Raw genomic sequence first — 21,845 nt, forward strand, 5'->3', positions numbered from 1 at the left:
TGTTTCATATCTAATTCGAAGGCTCTCTCTCTTGGGTCGTTAACTTCCAAAAGGATATTTCATATGACACAAAAGCCGGCATTATACATACATAGATATGTCTCCAGCATATTCTTTGGCATTGGTAAAAAAAAGAATCCTTCTTCCTACTACCATGCGAGAAGATCATTATCTATAAAAATTACATTAGAACAATTTTAATCCTCTTCAGTCTAATTTTTTGTTTGAGGTTTTGAAGGAGGGGGAAATGGATACACATAAGAGGCTAGCAGTAGGCACACTGGTTTGGTTGGTATTGGCATCAACAGCAACAACAACGGCCATAGCTCAAGTGTTAGCCAAACCGGGGTGCCCTGCTTATTGTGGGAATCTAAGCATCCCATACCCGTTTGGTACAAGGGAAGGCTGTTTTTTAAACGAAAACTTCCGCATCACCTGCAATGATTCTGCCAACTCCTCCACAGCATTTCTAGGTTATACTAATTTTGTTGTTACCAATATCAGCATGGAAGGTCGGTTGCAGATATTGGCCACAGTTGCCCGAGATTGTTACAAAGCTTCAGGGGAGCTTGTGATCCCACGGGTACAATCCCGGTTTCCGTTGTCAATTTTCAACGTCTCTAATACCCGAAACAAGTTTACAGCTGTTGGCTGCGACACTTATGCGTACCTTCATGGTTTCGTAGGCAATAAAAGCTACAGCGCCGGGTGTATGTCCCTATGTGATCGCATTGAAGACGTGGTTGATGGATCTTGTGCAGGATTCGGATGTTGCCAGATACAGATTCCAGGCGGGCTGAAAAAAATTGATGTGATTGCATATAGCTTTAAAAACCATACAAAAGTCTCCGATTTCAACCTTTGCAGCTATGCTTTTGTTGTCGAAGAAAGCCAATTTGAGTTCTCCTCGGATCATGTTCGATCTATACCAGAAGATTACAAGTTCCCTGTGTCGCTTGATTGGGTAGTAGGTAATGAAACGTGCGAGGAAGCTGAGAATACATTGAATTTCACATGTAATCGGAGTGAGTGTTACGAAGCTGGCATAGGTCTGGGCTATCTTTGCAAGTGTTTAGACGGTTATGAAGGGAATCCATACCTCCCAGAAGGCTGCCAAGGTAAGTTTTAATACCTGCTGACACTTTGAAAAATTTTGAAGATGAACAGGAAAAGAAGAGAAGAATACACATTTTGATAAAGAGACAAAATGCCTTTTCACGTCAACTATCAGCCAGAACTTAAGATAAAACCAACCTTTTTTTTTCTTTTCAATTTTGCAGCCCCAACTGATCTGCAATATATAACGCATTCTCCATTTGAAAATTATTTACACATCACTTTTTTTCTTGTTAATTGAAGAAGGAGGTTTATGTTGACTACTAGATTGATGGTACTACCTATTTTAGCAGATATTGATGAGTGCAAGATTTTGCATCCCTGCCACCAAAGTGCAGAATGCTATAATTCACCAGGAAGTTTCAAATGTATTTGTAGCGGTGGTTTTGAAGGCGATGGCAAAAGAAATGGAACTGGTTGCAGTTTCGTACATAAAACTAAAGAGATTCCCTTTGTTAACATTGCTCTAGGTAAGGACATTACGTAATATTTTTCTGAATAATTAATGCATTGACTTTATTATTTAATTTATTTTTTACTTTTTATCAAATTTAGATTAAGTTAATTTGATCTTTGATAAAGAGACAATATTGTAGTCCACAATATGATCTAATAAAGTAGGCTAAACACCATTAGTGTCATATGTGGTTTAGTGTAAACTTGTGTATGAGATCTTAAATCCTATGATGGGTGGGATTAGGAAGTCACTATATAATGGTATGAGTAAGTCTCCTCTTTTGTCTATAGAAAACATTAAGAATCTCACCCATTAGAGAGTTATAGATTAAGAAAGATGAGGAATGCACTTAATTCAACAGTTAATATTTTTTTATAAGCAATTCAACAGTTAATTTGGTTAGTATTATTTCTACTATCAAATCATGCATTAAGAATCAAGTAAGCTTTTGTATTTTAAATTCCTACTATGGTGAATTTTAAGTTAAGTATATAAGTTATACATAAAATTTGACAATTGGTATCAGAATATATAACATATACAATTAGGATTTAGAACCCTAAAGAATTTGTTAGAAATGTTAGCTCAATAATAATATAAAAATATCCAAAAGGGGGGTGAATTGGATTTCTAAAAATTCTTTTCCTCAAATAAAATCTCCATTGAAGAAAAGCTAAAAACAATTTTCACAAACTTGTTTTTCTATTAAAGTGTGTCAAAAGTAATTTGAAGGGTAAATTAAAGAATAAACAAAAAATAAGAACAAAATTTCAAACTCTTCAAAATAATGTAAAATGCACAAGTCTTGCTGAGCTTTTCTTTAAGACTTTTTCTGTGCTCAGGCCATTGTTTGTTTTAATGGCAAGTGCTTTCGACAAATGTACAGGCTTCTTCTACCCAAACTGAATATGCTTATGCCATGGGAGTCTTTTGTGACCCAAGCAAGAGACTTGAAATGGTATTACGGTTGTGAGGCTAATAAATTCGCTTTTCAAAAAAAAAAAAGAATAAATTTCAAAACTCTTCAAAGTAAAGTAAAATGCACAAGTATAAATAGTGGAGAGTAAAGAGAAAATGCACAAGGAATTTATAAAGGTTTGGCCCTTCCTTGGTGCCTACGTTCTCTCGCTTAGCAAGCTAAGGAGTTTTATCCATTATTGAATAAATTCAATACAATGCTTTTTAAAGGTTCAAGCATAACCATTGCCTTTTCAAGGTTAAAGCACAACTATTACCTTTTCAAGGTTTAAGCACAGCCTTTAATCACTACCTTTTGAAGGCTAAGATATAACCTCCATGCCTTTTAAAGATCAAGCACAACCTCTAATACTACTTTTTGAAGGCTAAGGTATATCTTTTTTCTTTCTTATAAGATTGAAGCAAGTATACATCTGGAAGGTGGGTTTTGCTAAGTAAATATAAGGTTGGAGTTGTTTGAATGATACAAAGATGTGTACAAATGATAAGAATGAAAGTACAAAGAATTTGTAGCACAAAGATAGCTTAAAAGCTATGTGAAGGAATGCGAATAGCTTTCTCTAACTTAGTTTCTCTTTCTTTTTCTTCTCTTTCTTCATAAGATATGATGCTTGAGTATTTAATGTTTTTCTTCACTCTTCTTACCTTCTAAATGTGTTGGAGAATTTTGTTTTTTTTTAGTTGGAGAAGATTTGAAGTTATTGGAGAAGGTTTGATGAAAAAATTAGTGGTTTTTCTTATGATTTTCGTGTACAATGACTAGTTTTGAACCTCAAATATCGAAACTTTTCTCTAGGTATTGATACATTGGGTCTAGATATCGATACTTTTCACTAGGTATCGATACTAGCATCCAAAAGCATTTTGTGTAAAATGTATCAATACCCAATACCAAGGTATCGATATTTGTAACTTAACATATAGAAAATGTTTCTTTTTTAATCTAATTTGATACCAAATACTTGGACATTTTAAAAGCATACGCAAGGGAGGTTTAAAACTTATTTAAACAAGTTCAAAAACTATTCAAATAAGATCAAAACTCATTCAAACAATTTCAAAACTCATTCATATACAATTTTGAAACTATTCACATAGAAACACTTAAGCACTTCAAAGCAAATGTACGAGAGTTTAATATTAATAAATTAAGTTCAAAAACTCATTCAAACAGCTTCAAAAATTATTCAAACAAGTTCAAAGATCATTCAAACAATTTTGATCATTTGTGTCTTTTCAAAACTATAATCATCTTAAAGTTAATAAAACTAATAGAATTATATATTGATTGCATAAATCATGCATGACTACATGTTAAGTTCTTGTGTGATTTTTGAATTTTTTGTAGTTATATCATTAAAATTCATAATTCCGTTATGTATAATACAATTCAATCTTGAGCCTATTTGATTGATGATTTATTATTAGTAATACGATGGATTTGTAGAATTAAAACAATGCAATTGATTGAAATTATGTTTGAGAAATTTGATCTTTCAAGTGTTGCAGGTTTTAATAATTTTAAGCTAAGAAAATAACTTGATTGTATGTAATTTTTGTTAAATTACTTTGAGATTATTATTTCTTGATAAGTTAAGATTGTTATTGAGGTCCTAAAATTTGATTAAACCTATCAATTTCATCAAAATAGTTGCTGCAATGTTAGAATTTTATATTCATGGGTTTGGTCTTCAAATTTGGCTTAAAATTGATTCATTTTATGTGTTTTAATTTGAATTAATAGAAGAGAATAAAGTTAATTTCATTTTGGATCGATTTTATGAAGTAAAAGAGTCAAAATTGAAGGAATTTAAAGCTCAAAATCAAGCTTTAATGGCAAAAAATGTAACAAACTTGAATGGGTTATGAAATTTCAAATAATAGATAGATTAATCTCGATTTAACTTGTTTTAATGGATTTTTTTTATATATGGGTTTCATAGAACAATTCTTTAATTGAATTTTGGATGAGTTTAATTTGATTAAAATTGCTTTAAAACCCAATAATTAGAGAGGAAAAACCAAATCAAACTTTAATGGGTCGAATTTGCTCCAGTCGAGTCAGATCTTGACCTAGATGGAGAAAGACAAAGCCCACTTTCAGGGTAGGATCATGGTCTTGAGCATATTTTTAGTTTATTTTCTGATAGTTCAAACCCATTCTCCTAATGTTTCCTATGACTGCTATTTTTATGATTTTTTGGATGTATTTTTATTTATTTATTTATTTATTATGCGTGTTTAATTTATTATTTCGAATATTTTGTGAGGTTTTTTTGGAATTCATGTGATTCAAAAATAATATGGATATTTTTTAGTTTAATGATAGCATGTACTCTTCCTAGATAATTTGTGTATTTTAAAAACTCTCGAGAAAAAGTTAAACAGTTTGATAACTAAAACTTATGAAGTGATATTCTCAATGCAATAAATTTGTTAGGTGATAATAAGAGAGATGTAATGACTAATATCTCATAAGGTTATGACACATGTATAGGTATGATTTTGGAGCATGGTGCCTGATGCTCATTAAGTTAATAATTAATAAATAAATCATACTATAAATTTGGTGTGGATAATATAAAGAAATATCTTGTTATAGGAGAAGTTTCATTATACTAGAGTAGTCACTTGGCTAGAGTAGCCAACTGGCTAGTGTTGTGGAGTTATCATTCTCATATGTTTTAGAAATCTCTCTAGTTTTAGTATGTATTCATTCACTTAAAGGTGGTTTTTGTATGTTAAAATTAAAGAGTAGCACATACAAACATGTGTGTGAGAATTGTTAACTCTATTAATTTATTCACCTAAAGGTGTTAAGTTGCAAAGGTTGTATTAAATTTTCATTACCGCTTTTATGTGAAAAGGTTCCTAATTACATATAATGCATTCAACCTATATGAGTTAACATGATGAAATGTCTAGACTTTTTGGTTATAGCCATTGAAGGTTTTATAATATTTGAATTACCTTATTTATTCTAATTAAGTTGCATTATTTAAACTTTCAGTCACCTTTTCTATCAATAATAATATTGCCACCATTGAGATTTTGAGTAAGTGAAACTTTAAGAATTAGAAAAGTCTGTGGTTTTTGCCATTTAGATAATAAATATAGATCTAGTTATGAATATAGATAAGCTCGCAGAACATATTGTTGAAAGTTATGCAAATAATAAGAAAACGTTTGAGGCATGAGAGATCTAAGAAATTTTGTCTAATGATTATTAAGAGGTCCATTCTTGTACACATTTTAAGTAGGCATCCTGATTCAACTAATGCAAAGGAGTTCTTAGCTATAGTAGCACAAAGGTATAAAGTATCATCAGATGCTGAAGTTAGCACTTTTTTTAAAAGACTTTATTTTATGAGTTGTAATGAGAAGAGTTTCCACTAAATCTAATATTCCTAAACAAGTTAAAGATAAAAGAAGAAATCAGGTCAATTTGTCAGTATAAGAGATTTAAAAGTTGTCTTCAAGGACAAACTTAGATGTTTTTTTTGCAAGAAGATGATTAAACCTAAAAAATAAGTTGGTCTCTAATATAAAACTTGGTTAAAGGAACGTGAGTATAAAGGTAACTTTTTGGTTCTTGTAATACATGAATTCAATTTAATTGAAGCTCGACCTAGTTCTTGTTGGCTAGATAGTAATGTTGCTTTATAAGGATTAATAAGCAAGAAGAAGCCGAATAAGGAAGAGTCTAAACTCATAGGTGACAATAATGCAGAGGTGGAAATTGAGCTTGTAAGAATACTTTGCTTGAATTAAACAATGGTCATACACTTTAATTTAAAAACACTTGTATGTACTATCATTTGAATGGAATTTAATTTACTTTTTCATGTTAGAGAGCATTGGTTATGTTTTTAAAATGAAGAATTCAATTATTTAAATAATTACTAATTCAAAATTTATTGACTAGTGTCCTTGTCTCATGGAATATGTAGAATGTGTTTATATATATATATATGGGGCACCTTATCTTATGCTAAAATAGTTGCTAAAAGACCCCACATAAAAGAAATATCTTCCATGTTGTGGCATAAAAAACTTGGCATATCTCTAAAAAAAGGGTAGAAAGGTTAATAAAAAATAACATTCTATGTATTTTTTTTTTGATGATTTGGAGACATATGTTGACTATTGAAACATCTTCCATGTTGTGGCATAAAAGACTTGGCATATCTCTAAAAAAAGGGTAGAAAGGTTAATAAAGAATAACATTTTGTGTATTCTTATTTTTGATGACTTGGAGACATATGTTGACTATTGTAGGTGTAAATTAACCAAGATAGAATAAGAGGGATACAATTGAAGTTATGACTGATTAATTTTTTGTTTTTTTGGATTTGGGGAAAGAGAGATTCGAACTTTACTTTTTAAGTAGGGAAATCATGCATCAACCAATAAGCCAAATGCTCGAGTGTTATGGATGATTAAAACTTATTTACATTGACATCAGTGAATCTTATACATCCATTACTAAGGATGTTAACGGGTAAGATACTCAATAATTTTGAGGTACCGGAACTCGAATTCTATTAATAAGTAAGGTGCCTGAACCATACAACTACTCGAATATTTTTAGAATTTACTATCCAAGCCTGAACCTTATTACCATCCCACTACCTAGTAATTATCCAAAGCCGTTTCAAAATCCAATTATGTAAAAAAATATTATTATACTCTTCATGGATACCTAATTACTCGAACTCGAATCTGTATACAATAATAAATTATATTTTACATCCATACAATTCACTAATGATTAAATTTATAAAAGCAAACAAACAATAAAATTTAAATTTAAATAACCAAAAACTAATATCTCAAATAATAACTTGAATAACAAAAAAAAAAAAATCTCAAACAACTTATAAGTTATAGTTATTATTTTCATTATCTTCTTATTTGTACATATAATGAAAGGTTGTTAATAGTTATTATCACTTAATAGCAATACTTTACTATATTCTATTGATGTAAGCATAAATGTAACACTAATAATTTTATAAGTTATAATTTTTGTAAATTACAAGTTTTGTTCTTATAGTAATGATAACTAAAAAATTATTTTATCATAATAAGTATATAGTAATGTTTATATATAAATTAAATATATTAATATTATAATCTATTCATATAACATATTAATGAGTAGGATACATGCATAGTAATTATTATTAAATATAACCTATTTAATATGTTAATAAGTATATAATAGATAGTAATGTTTATATATAAATTAAATATATTAATATTTATAACTTATTAATATAACCTATTTATATGTAGGATATACGTTTACATAGGCAAAACAATACTATATATTATAGGTGCAATATTTATTAATCATAAATTAATATTAACATATAACTTATATCTATTCAACAAAAACATATACCTTATATCATTTAAAATATATAACCTATAATTACATATTCCATGACTTTAATAAATAATCATATTATTTATGTTTGAAAATTTGAAAATGTAAATACCTATTCTACTTAATACAAGTATACTTGATTGCTACATTTAATCATAACACACTGCAATATATATATATAAAATAGTAATTATATTCTTTGTAATATGATATTATTTAAACATAACTAATAATTTAATATTTTTATTATTTAAATATATTAATAACATATCATTAATAATTTGACTAACAATAATATATTATAAATGAAAAGTTTGATTACTAACATCAACAAAATTTTTCATATTTAATTATCTATTATAAACTATATAATACATAATCTGGCTTGGGAATTGAGAACTTAAAGGGTGTTACTTGAACCTTACCCGAAGCTGATACAGGTAGTAAAATTACTATTTGAACTCGTCCTGAACCTAAATATAGGGTACTCTAACCATACATAATTAGGTCGGGTACCCGTGGGTACCCTGTTATAAGGTATCCCTTTCCATCGCTACCACTACTATGGATATTTTGTGATATTTATTAATGATTTTTCTCGTTATGATTATTTGTTCTTAAGTAAAGAAATGTTTGAAACCCTTGATAAATTCAAAATCTTTAATACTAAAGGTTAAAAATAGTTGAGAAAACCATTAAGATTGTTAGATCTAATAGGGGTAGTGAATATTCTGGCAAGCATGACACAATAAGATAAGATAAGAGCCTATTTGTCAAATACTTAGAAAGTTGTGGAATAATGCCCAAAACACTATGCTTGGTAGTCCTAAACAAAAATAGTGTGACTAAAAGATAGAATTGCACCTTAATGGATATGATGAATAGAGTGGTGAATGAGGCTAATTTACCATAATTTTGTAATGAAAAGCAATCAAAATATATTTGTATATCTTAAATAAAATCCCTAACAAATCTATATCTAAAACCCCATTTGAATTGTGAACCGGGTGAAAACCATGTCTTAATCACTCACATATTTAGGGACGTCCTTCAAAAGTACATCTTTATGATCCATTAAAGCTAAGATACAATATTGTTCCATTTATTGATACTTTATTGGGTACATAGATCATTCCATGGGTTATAAATTTTATTACTCAAATGGAGGTGGTAAAATTATTGAGGTACAATAACTAAGTTTTTGAAGTTAGATATAATTTATATTAGTTACTCTTAATATAGAGATAGAGGAAATTATACTAAGACTTAAGTAATTATATACCTATATAAAAAGATTTGTGGCACATACATGAGTTGGGGAATAGGAACAAGTTCAACTATTTCCTAATGAGGTCTCTTAACACTAGAATGTTGTGGAAAATATGCCACCAAGAAAATCCATAAAAGTATGAAAACTTGATATTTCTTTATACATTTATTAATTCTATCTTTGAGAACATGATAATGATTGGTCATGTAGTTGATTTAGCAACTCCTTAAAAATGATTTCTAGTCTTCAATCAAATTGGTGGTGGGATGCAATGAATGATAAGATGCATTCTATATGAAATAATGATGTGTGGTAGTTTGTTGAGATAATTGAGGGTCACAAACCCAATGATTGTAAATGGGTATACAAGATTAAGAAAGATTCCAAAGCGAAAATTGATAAGTATAAAGCCAAACTAGATGTTATAGGTTTTACTTAAAGAGAATGTATTGATTACAATGAAACTTTTTCTCCTATACCATATAAGGATGTTATTTTTAGAGTAATTATTACACTAGTAGCTCATAAGATTTAAAGTTACACCAAATGGATGTTAAAACTGCCTTTCTAAATGGGACTCATATTGAAGAGGCTTATATGTTGTAGCCTGAAGGTTTTAAAGAGGATGATAAAAATCATCTTGTGTGTAAACTCAATTAGTCTATTTATAAACTCAAACAAGCTTCTCATCAATGGTATGTTAAATTTGATGAAGTAGTCACTTCTTTTGATTTTTTTAAGAAAAATGTAGACCAATGCATACATCTAAATATTACAAGACCAAGTTTATCTTTCTTATTTTATATGTTGATGATATCTTGCTTGCTAGTAGTGTTTAAGTAGTTTGACATGAAAGATCTTAAAGAAGCATCCCATGTCTTTGGGATTGAAATCCATAAAGATAGATCTCATCACTTGTTGGGGCTCTTTCAAAGTGCATACATTATTTGTCTGTTATATATATTTTCATGCTTGATTGCAAAGATGAAGATGTGCTAGTTGTTAAAGATGATAAATTAAACTTGACACAATGTCTTAAAAAGATGCTGAAAGGGAATTTATGAAACTAGTGCCATATGCTAATGTAGTGGGAAACCTGATATATGCTCAGGTGTGCACAAGAGTTGACATTGATTTTGAATTGAGTACTTTAGGTAAACATTTGTTTTATCCTAGTAGAGATCATTGCGAAGTTGCAAAAGAAGTGATGAGATATTTGAAGAGGATTAAGGATTATATGTTAACTTACCAAAAGGTTGAAGATCTTAAGTCGGTGGGTAATACGGGCTATGACTTTGTCAGCTATTTAGATGATAGAAAGTTCATTTTATGATACATTTTTATATTATAAGTTGGGCAATATCTTGGAAAAGTATAAATTAAAATAAAAAACTTGTGACCTCATCCACTATACAAGTAGAATTTGTAACATGCTATGGAGCAACTACATAGGCTATCCAGTTAAGAAATCCCATTATAAAATTGTTGGTGGTTGGCTTTATTGCAAGGGTCCATATAGTTATAGCTTGATAACATTTTAGCGCCTTTGTTCATCAACAACGATAAAGATATAAAAGGGGTTAAGTGTATGAAGATAAAATATTTGACAATTAAAAAACTTGTGAAAACAATGTGACATTTCAATAAAGCATATTGGACTAATGACATTATATCTAATCCTCTAACCAAGAGATTGCATTCTGTCACTTTCAAGAAAAATGTTTATGACATGGATATTGTGTAGATTTTTTATGTACTTGGTTAGTGGAAAGATTTGACATTGTTTTATCCTTTGTGCTTAGTTTGTTTGGAACACATCTTTGATGATATATTTGGATTTATTATTAATAATGATTATTCAATCATAAAGTGTGTGTGTGTGTATGTCTATGTCTATGTATATGTATATGTATATATATATATATATATATATATATATATATATATAGTGTATTTGAAGACTTAAGATGTGTGTTAGTTTTAAGCATAAGTTTGAGTATAAATTGATAACCCTAACGGTACGTCTTTGACACAAAGTAGATCTAGAGATATTTAAGGAAAAACATACTTGTTTATTAAATGTTTCTCTTACGAGTTCGGGCTACATACAATAGAAAATAAAGTGACTGACAAATGAATATAATACATGAAATAATAATCAAGAAAGTTTTGTTGTTAATTGCTACACTACCACGTTGAGTTCATGTGAATAAGATTGGGTGGTATATGTGATTATAGTTGGTGCTATAGCTTTAAAGAAGTAATTACTATTCTTTGAGATCACAAAATTTTGTTGGAGAGAATAGTGTTTGGAGTAGTCTCAAAATCAATTTGTTTTTATATTGGGTAGAAAAGTTTTCAATGTCTTAGCTTATAAGTTGATTTTAAGAAAATTTAATTTTCAAAAATTAAATTTTAATAATATAGTCCAAGTGGAAGATTGTTAAATTTTCTTGAATAATTAAAGTGTAGACTTAAATTATTTAATTTTATTTTCCTTTTATCAAAATTAGGCTAAGGTAATTTTGTTTTGATAAAGGGACAATATTACAGTCCATAATATGATCTAATAAAGTGAGTTAGACTCCAATATTATATGTAAGCTTATTAGGGTAGGCCTTTATGGTACCCTAAATCCTATAATGTGTGACACTAAAATTTTACTATATAAAGGTATAGTTAGGTTTCTTCTCCTATTTACAGAAAACATTAAGAATCTCAATCATTTGAGAGCTATAGATCCAGGAAGAGGAAATTTTAATGCACTGAATCCCAACAATTAATCTGTTTGGTATTGTTTCCATTATCAAATAATGGATCAAGAATAGGGTAGGCTTTTGTATTTTAAATTCCTGTTATAGTGGCTGCGGAAAAGCAATTCTTGTTATAGTGAATTTTAAATTAAGTTTAAATTAATTATACATAAAGTTTAACACATTAATCCATATCAAAATTTTTTGCCATCAGTTCATGTAGGTAGTTTAAGTTATATACTGACCATAAGGAGGAAAAGGGTGAGAGGAAAAGAGATGAAACTTAAGTGTGCAATTTTAGTTTAGGTTTCTTTTGAGGATTTCAAATAAATTCTGGTCTTTGGAACTGGTCTTTAGGTTTACGAAAACTGCACAAATTTATTATGAACATAAAGATTAAAGCCAGAAGTTTGGGGCAATACAAAATTTCAAGCAATTGAGTTGGGAAAAAGATAATTATAAAAGCAAAAGAAAAATTTGCATTTTTCCAAAAACCAGTTTAGGGTTGAAACAGCTAGAGTTGGCTATTGAACCATTAAATTTCACAATTGAAAAAGTAACCAATAAGAAAATTAGACATAGATATGACTTTTGTGTTTGTACCTTCAAAACTGAGCACTGGAGACTCGATTTCACAGTTTAATTGTCATTTAAAGGTTGCAAAAATTTAATTTTTTTTTTTCATTTTCATGGTGAGCAGGTGTCAGCATAAGCATTTTAGTGCTAGTATTGAGCCTTTCATGGATATATTGGGGACTTTGGCAAAGAAAGCTCATCAGACACAGAGAAAAGTTCTTCCAACGGAACGGTGGAATTATTTTACAACAAGAACTTTCAAAGCATAAAGGGCCTGTAGCAGCCAAAATATTCACAGCCGAAGAGCTCAAGAAGGCAACAAACAACTACCATGAAAGTAGAATTCTAGGCCAAGGAGGTCATGGAACAGTGTATAAAGGATTATTGCAAGACAACAGAGTCGTTGCCATAAAAAAATCCATGATAGCCGATCACAGTCAAGTTGACCAATTCATTAATGAGGTCGTTGTGCTTTCTCTAGTCAACCATAGAAATGTGGTAAAGCTCTTGGGATGCTGTTTAGAGACTGAAGTTCCCCTGTTAGTTTATGAATTCATTTCCAACGGTACCCTGTATCATCACTTGCACAATTCAGGCCTTGCATCCTTCGTTCCTTGGGAAACTCGTCTAAGAATAGCAGCAGAAACAGCTGGAGCACTATCATATCTACACTCTGCTGCTTATCCTCCCATTATTCATAGAGATGTGAAGTCTACTAACATTCTCTTAGATGAGCATTACGCGGCAAAAGTATCAGATTTTGGAGCTTCGAGACTAGTTCCTTTGGATCAAACCCAATTAACCACATTGGTGCAAGGAACTCTTGGATACTTAGACCCAGAATACTTTCAATCTAGCCAGTTGACTGAAAAGAGTGATGTATACAGCTTTGGGGTTGTCCTTGTAGAGTTACTGACTGGAAGAAAGGCGCTTTGTTTCCAAATGCCTGAAGAAGAGCGGAATCTAGCCATGCATTTTGTTTCTGCATTGAAGAAGGATCGATTATTTAAAATAATTGATCATCATGTGCTTCTTGAGGAAAATACTGAACAACTAAAGGAAGTCGCCATGTTGGCAAAGAGGTGCTTAAGAGTAAGAGGTGAAGAGAGGCCCTCAATGAAGGAAGTTGCAATCGAATTGGAGGGTTTAAGAGCAACGGCGAAGCATCCATGGGTAAAACATGATGTGAATTTAAAGGAAACAGATTATTTGCTTGGTGAACTCTCAGGTGCTAATGCTCAAGGTACTGGTACCAATTTGTCTGGCCATGACAGCATTAGGCAGCAAATAATATTACATGGTCGGTAACAGTACCTGACAATTACTATGTATATTGTAATACACCAACATGGTTTCCTTTTGCATTTCTTATTTTGTAAAAGGTTAAGCAAATAAAAACAAATCTTAACTTGTCATAGTTTTGGCTTATTGGCTGTAACATGTATTTTCTTTATTTTCCTTTCTTCCTTGTCAAATTTTTTTTAAGTCATGAGCTTGGAGAGCTCAATCTCAGGATAAGGCCCCTGCATCAATTTGGATGGTGGGCAGGTGCCGCTAGGCCTAGAGGTCACTGTCCACTCTGTTTCTACCTAGAGCCTAAGCGTTAATTGACAACATCACAGGCTAGTGGCCATCTAAAAATGTTGTAAATTTTTAACATGGTTACAATCAGTACCTTCAACTTTAAGTTGATAACTGAAATAGAGGATTATGTTGGAATCAAACCAAATTGAGTAACGTTGCACTGGGCAAACGTACGTGCCATTGAAGCTAAGAGGAGGTCAATTTGTTACCTATCAAATTTACTCGTCATCTGCACTCGAGCATTTGAGTAATTGATAGGTGTATGATTTTCTTACTTAAAGATAACGTTTGGTATGAAAGAAATAAGAACACATTCTCTGTAATTTACCAAATTAAATTACATTACAGTGTTTGTTTTACAACAAACCACTGCAATGTAAGATTGCAATGTAATCACATTACAGCAAATGGATGCAATATGATTGCATTCTAAAACCAATGCAATTAGATTGAAAAATGCTCTGCTATGTTATTAAAAATATTTTTACCTTTCAACTTTATTACTTATTAAAAACATTTTGCAATGTTATAATTTGTTATTTTATAAATAGATTTCAATGGATGTCTTTTTATTTTTCTCAATAGTCATGGTAACGGTCAATAAAATTTATATTATCTTTTAAAGAAAAAAGAAATTATAATAAAATATATAATATAGAAAATTATATTAAGAAATGAAAATAAAATATATAAAATTATAATAAGAAATAAAAATAAAATATATGACATTACAAATATATTTAAGAGATGGATATTATATAAAAGTTAGCAATAAAAAATACAAGTATATTAAATTTGCATTTTAATAAATAGAGGTAATTTTGAAAATTGATATTATATTCTAAGTAAAGTATTTTTAAACCAAACGTTGTAATGTTATCTTTTTTGCATTTTAATCGTTACTTTGCTTATACACTAAAGACTGCAATGTTATCTTCCTGCAATTACATTGGTTGCAATCATATTACTTGCAATCACATTACATGTAATCACATTATATTTAAGATACCAAAACCACCAAAGAGTAAGGTTCGAATAATTTTCTCTTAATTTCCAAAAAAAAAAAAATCATATCTATCATCTAATTTCCAAATCATGATGGCAAACAGTAGAATAATGTACTCTTATTCGAGAGTAGTGATCTCAATTTGCCTACAGAAGGAAAGGATGACTTGTCTACAAGTGTCAGCAGACAAATTTGAAGAGCGATATGAGCGAACATTTTAAAAATTGTTGTGATATAATGTCAACTCAATGAAATCCAAGTCCTCCATCATTTGATTCATTCTTTAATGTCTTGTTACTGCCAAATCTGTAAGTTGAGAAAGCTCCTAAAATCAAGTTATATGATTTCATTGAGTTGAGTACTGCATGCATCCCATAACACAAGTAACTTGTTCTTGATCCTTTGGGATAAAAATTTGATTCATCTACATAATATTTATCTATAACTCTATATTAAAATTCTCCCTTTGAAAGCTGCAATTAGGTGTTATTTGGCTTAATTAATTGTTTGACACGTGACGTGCAATTAAAATGCTCGAGATTGTTTTTGAGACTTTCCGAAGTGTTTCTTTTGCAAGCATAACTCCTTGTTTATGAAGAGTATAAATTTATTTTATTTATTATAAATAGCTTATTTTAGTGTTCTTTTACATTTTTAGCCTTATATGATGTTTAGTATTACAAACTTTACCAGCACTATAAGTAGCTGGTTTTATGGTTCTTTCATTTTACTTGAATAAGCAGAACATTTTTTTTCTAATTCCTGTTCTTCAATTCTATGAAATTGTAGATTCTTTCACATGGTATCAGAGCTCCGATCTGGGGTTCTTGAACTATTTTTTCTTGATTTCTTATAGACCCATCCACATTCCTTCTTGTATTACAGTGGCAGTGTTCATCTCACGGGTTGCGATCGAATTTTTGTTGCCGATTCGACCATTGAAAGCGTCACGCTTTTCATCGCCTCTTCCTGGCATATTATTTGGGGTTTTGTTTGTAGATCTATTTATTAGATCAACCGTTCCAGATTCTTGATATGATTTTTCCTGTTTCTTGCAGATTTGTTTGTGAATCTACTACTGTTAGGGTTTGGTTCTCTTTTCTTCAGATCTGTATTTCTTGAGGATTTCTTTTGATGATTTGTTTTTGTGTTTTGATTCCTGTGAGAAAAATTTCTCCTAAACGTGAGTTACCATGGCCGAATCAGCACATGGGATTTCTCCTTTGGACGATGCACACTCTGCTTATTTTGTGCATCATTCAGACCACCACGGTTCAGTTTCAATCAGTCCGAAGCTCACTTCAACAAATTACTCAGCATGGAGCAAGTCATTTTATCTTGCCTTGTCCATTCGCAATAAGCTAGGGTTTATTTATGGTACGATTCCTCAACCTTTAGTTATTGATAAATTGTATATGCTGTGGATAAGATGTAATAATTTGATTGTCGCCTGGTTGCTTGAATCCTTAACACCATCAATTGCTTCCATTGTTTTCTATATAAGTAATGCAGCTCAAATCTAAGAAAACCCTAAAACGAAGGTTTTCGTTGCCAGATAATGTTAGAATTTGTAATCTACAGCACACATTTAATGGCATTACTCAAAGAAGTAGATCAGTCGATCTGTATTTTCCTGAGTTGAATTCTGTTTGGGAAGAGCTGTGTAGTTTTCGTCCTTTACCTAAATGTACTTGTGGGGGTTTTAAGGAATTTGTTGATCAGATGGCTAAGGATAATGTCTTTCGATTCTTAAATGGATTGAATGACAGTTTTTTTGCTTTACAATCATAGATCATAATGATGAAGCCTTTTCCATCTTTGGATGAGGCATATAATCTTGTTTTAAGAGAAAAAAACAGAGGAATTTTCATGTCATGGTTCAACCATTGAGTGAGACTACTGCTATGTCAATCGTTATTAGTGAAAAATCAAAAGGAAAATCTGATCTTTTATGCTCACATTGTGGAAAGAAGGGGCACTTAAAGGAGAAGTGTTATCGATTGATTGGATTTTCTGCAGATTAAAAGTTTAATAAGAACAAATTTGGTGTCAATAATAAAAGAGGTCAATCTCATTCTACCAATAATGTGATTTCTTTGGCCAAATCTGATGAAGCTGGGGATGAGGGTATCAATGCTCCAATGTCTCAAATCAACCTTTCTAAGGATCAAGTTCATAAGCTGTTGTCTCTCATCAATGAATAGCCATCAATTAATCATCATGATACCTCTACAACATCCACTTAGCAGAGTAAGACTGCTTTGGTGAATTCAACTATGGCAGGTAAGTCTTTCAATCATGCTTATCATTTCTTTAATGATTCTTGTTCATATTCCTTTGTAAATAGTATTATTGCTTCAATGTGTTCATTTCTGAATAACGATGCTTGGATACTTGATACTGGTGCTACTGATCATATAGCTTGTAATCTGAAATATTTTACTGCATCTAGGAAAGTTCATAATGTTTTTGTTCAATTGCCGAATAAAATAAATGTTTCGGTATCTCATATAGGCACTACAAAGTTAGGAGATTTGGTTTTAGAGAATGTTTTATGTGTACCAAGTTTTAAATTCAACCTGATTTCTGTTAACAAATTAGCAAAATGCCAGAAACAACATCTGTTTTTTACTAATTCATATTGCATTATACAGGATCTAGTTTCTTGGAAAGTGACTAGGGGTGCTAGAGTGAGGGATGGCTTATATCTTTTACAAAAGGAGTTGGATGCACAACTAGTTGCACAATTTCAAAAGGACAGAAATGTAATTTTTTATTCTGTTAATTCTTGTAATAGTTTGTCTATTGTTTTTGATTTGTGGCATTTTAGATTAGGGCACATTCCACTTAAGAAAATAAAACAGATTCATCAATATTTTCCTGATGTTTCATGTATAGAAAAGTTTTTTTTTTATATATGTCCACTTGCAAAATAGAAAAGGCTTCATTTTCCAATTCATGTACCTACTGTTACATTTTCTTTTGAACTAATAAATGTTGATAGTTGGGGACTATATGAAGTTTCTACAGTTTGAGGGTATAGATTCTTTCTTACCATTGTTGATGAATACACTAGGTTTACATGGATTTTTTTAATGAAATACAAGTAAGAAGTTTCCATGATTTTGCCTGCATTTTATAGTCTGATTTTAAATCAATTTAATGTCTCAATTAAACAAAAAAGGTCAGATAATGGTTCAGAATTTAATCTTACTGATTTCTTTAATTCTAAGGGAATTGTGCATCAACTTTCTAGTGTTGAGACCCTCTAGCAAAACGGTATTGTTGAAAGAAAGCATCAACATCTTTTAGTTGTGGCTAGATCACTTTTATTTCAAGCTAATCTTCCTTTAAAATTTTGGGGTGATGCAATTTTGGTTGCTGCCCATATCATAAATAGGGTGCCTACACCAGTTTTACATGATCAAACTCCATTTGAAAAACTTTTCCATAAACCACCTTCATATTCACATCTTAAGGTACTTGGTTCTCTATGTTTTGCATCCACTTTATCACATATTAGAAAGAAGTTTTAACCTAGGGCTAGAAAATGCATTTTTTTAGGTTATCCAGTAGGTATTAAAGGTTACAAGCTTTATGACCTAGTTACACATAGTGTCTTTGTTTCTAGAAATGTTATATTTCATGAATCAATATTTCGTTTTCAGCAACATCAATCAACCTCACGTTCTTCTTTTAACTATCTTCTTCTCATGATGTTTCTTTACCTATTCATCCTTTAGTTGTTCCAGATACACATTTTGTTGATCTTAATTCTCCGCCAATCTCTGATAATAATTCTAGTCTTGTTGTTAATAATTCTCCTGATTCTGTTGTTGATACTTCTGCTTCTATTTCTAATATGGATTTGCCTGATTTAAATGCTAACCTGCCTGAATTGAGTGAACCTACAGTTCTACATACTGCAGAACCACATTCACATAATTAACCATTCAATCTTAGAAAAAGTACTAGACAAAGACACCCACCAAAGTACCTTGAGGCCTATCATTGTACCTTTCCTACACAAGCCAATTTTGTTACCAAATATCCCATCACCAAATATTTGTCTAGTACAACTCTCATCTGATCATAAGGCTTTTACAAGAGCCTTGTCTCATATACCTGAACCCACCTATTATCATCAAGCTGTAAAATATGTTCAATTGAGGGAGGCTATGCAATCTGAATTAGATGCTTTGGAGGTGAATGGGACATGGACAGTGGTGCATTTACCCCCTAATTTTCATGCTATTGGATGTAAATGGGTCTACAAGGTTAAGCTACATGTTGACGGTTTTATTGAAAGATATAAAGCTCGATTAGTAGCCAAAGGTTATAATCAAAGGGCAGGTTTTGATTATCAAGAAACATTCAGTCCAGTGGTGAAACATACCACTGTTCGACTATTTTTAACACTGGTAGCTATTAAAGGTTGGTTTCTGACTCAACTTGATATCAATAATGCTTTCTTGAACGGGGATTTGAATGAAACTGTTTTCATGGAGCTGCCACAAGGGTATTGTTTTAAGGGGGAGTACCCTGATGGTGTGTAAGTTGAATAAATCGTTGTATGGACTCAAACAAGCATCACGACAGTGGAATTCGAAATTTACCACTTGTTTACTAGCATATGGTTTTCAACAGTCTAAAGCTAACTATTATTTGTGTACTAAGACTACTCAAACCGGGGAATTCATTTTCTTGTTGGTTTATGTGGATGATATTGTGATTGGCAACACTTCAATGGATCTTACTAATGAAGTTAATGATTATTTGAGTTCTAATTTCAAGCTTAAAGACTTAGGGAAACTCAAGTAATTTCTTGGCTTAGAAGTGGCAAGATCAAGCAAGGGAATATTTCTTTGTCAAAGGAAGTATACTCTGGACATCTTAACAGAGTATGGTTTATTGGGATCTAAACCAGTGTCTACACCGATTGAATATCATCATAAGATGACAAAAGCTACAGATGAAGAACAGTTGAAAAACAGTACTATACATAGATAGCTGGTTGGAAGACTCTTATACCTTCCATTTACAAGACTAGATATTTCATATGCTGTTCACATACTCTCTCAGTATATGGACAAGCTAAGTGAGGTTCATTTACAAGCAGCTTTTAAAGTCTTACGATATCTCAAAGCAGCTCCTGGTCAAGGCATTTTATTTTCTAGTGATTTTGATTTATGCCTACAAGCATATAGTGATAGTGATTGCGCTGGCTACCCAGATACTAGAAGATCAGTTACTGGTTTTGGTGTACTGCTGGGAATCTCATTGATAAGTTGGAAAGCTAAAAAACAGAGTGTGGTAGCAAGAAGTTCTACTGAAGCTGAATATCGAGCAATGGCAGTAACTTGTTGTGAAGTGATTTGGTTACTACATTTACTTAAGGACTTCAATGTTGAGCATTCATGTGCAGTAAAACTATTTTGTGATAATTAATCGGCTTTTCATATTTGTCGAAATCGTATATTTCATGAGAGCACTAAACATATCAAGATGGACTATCATTTCATTCGAGAGAAGGTAGCTGTAGGTCAGATTGATCCATCATATATTTCGACCAAGTCTCAGCTTGCAGACCTTTTCACCAAAGCCTTACAACCTGGACCATTTCATTCTCTCTTGCGCAAGATGAGTATTATTAATATACATAATACTCATCTTAAGGGGGAGTAAAGAGTATAAATTTATTTTATTTATTGTAAATAGCTTATTTTAGTGTTCTTTTACATTTTTAGCCTTATATGATGTTTAGTATTACAAACTTTACCAGCACTATAAATAGCTGGTTTTATGGTTCTTTCATTTTACTTGAATAAGCAGAACATTTTTTTTCCAATTCCTGTTTTTCAATTCTATGAAATTGCAGATTCTTTCACAGTTTACCAAAATATTGACATTATTGGCTTAACAAATGGTGTAAGTCCACATGGCACTATATCAGAAATTTTTTTGATAATTTTGTAGGTGTTCTTTCCTTCACTTCTCTCTGAAAGTTGCTCTCACTGTTTGCTTTTATCTAATTTTCGTGTTTTTGATTTCCACAACCACTTGGCTCTCTCTTGTTTTTTTCAACAGCACCATCCGTTGTTGGCATCAGTTCAAAGACTGGGAAAGTAGTCCTTTTTCCTTTTCCATTCTCTTTCTTGGTCTTCTTCTACCATTCACCCATCAATCCCTCCACCTCTTTTGTTCCAACTTCCACTAAAGGGCCTTGCAAGTATTTCCTAATTGTCTAGGGGCCGTTAGTCTTGGCATTGGTCTTTATCGATATAATTTGGGTTAATGTGAAAAAGCTGGCATTTCAGTGTGTTTTACAATTAGACTCAAAAAATGTTGAAGCTCTTGTTATTAGAGGTAAATGTTAGGATAGTCTTGAATTGTAGTTTGATTAGGATAGTTTAGTTTTAACTAAATTAGTATACCTTTTTGAGATAGTTTTTAAATTTAGTTAGACTAGTATAACATATTCTAATTTAATTAAGATAAGATTATTGGTACTTGGCCTTATAAGAAGATCCTATAGGGTTAAAGAATAATCATCACCTAGATTTAGAGAAAGTAATTTGTGTGTACGTGGGATAAAGGTTGTGAGTTTGAGACTATTCGTATAATTTCTTGATTTTTCTCTTAGTGGATCTTTCTTCATTGCTGTGCTCATGGACATAGGTTATCAAAAGACCGAAGCACGTAAAGCCTTGTGT

General features: G+C 31.1%; 1 protein-coding gene across 1 annotated transcript; it reads left to right on the plus strand.

Annotated features, from left to right (window-relative positions):
- Positions 1-247: 247 nt before the first annotated feature.
- On the plus strand, positions 248-19,688 carry LOC18592446 (wall-associated receptor kinase 5-like). Its single transcript, XM_088809051.1, has 5 exons — positions 248-1,118; positions 1,410-1,586; positions 12,667-13,785; positions 18,876-19,045; positions 19,230-19,688. Exons 1-5 carry the CDS (start codon positions 248-250, stop codon positions 19,686-19,688), a joined length of 2,796 nt encoding a protein of 931 aa, XP_088665177.1.
- Positions 19,689-21,845: the final 2,157 nt, after the last annotated feature.

The sequence above is a fragment of the Theobroma cacao genome, chromosome 8 (genome assembly GCF_053813885.1).
Source record: "Theobroma cacao isolate CCN51 chromosome 8, ASM5381388v1, whole genome shotgun sequence".
Taxonomy (NCBI): Eukaryota; Viridiplantae; Streptophyta; class Magnoliopsida; order Malvales; family Malvaceae; genus Theobroma; species Theobroma cacao.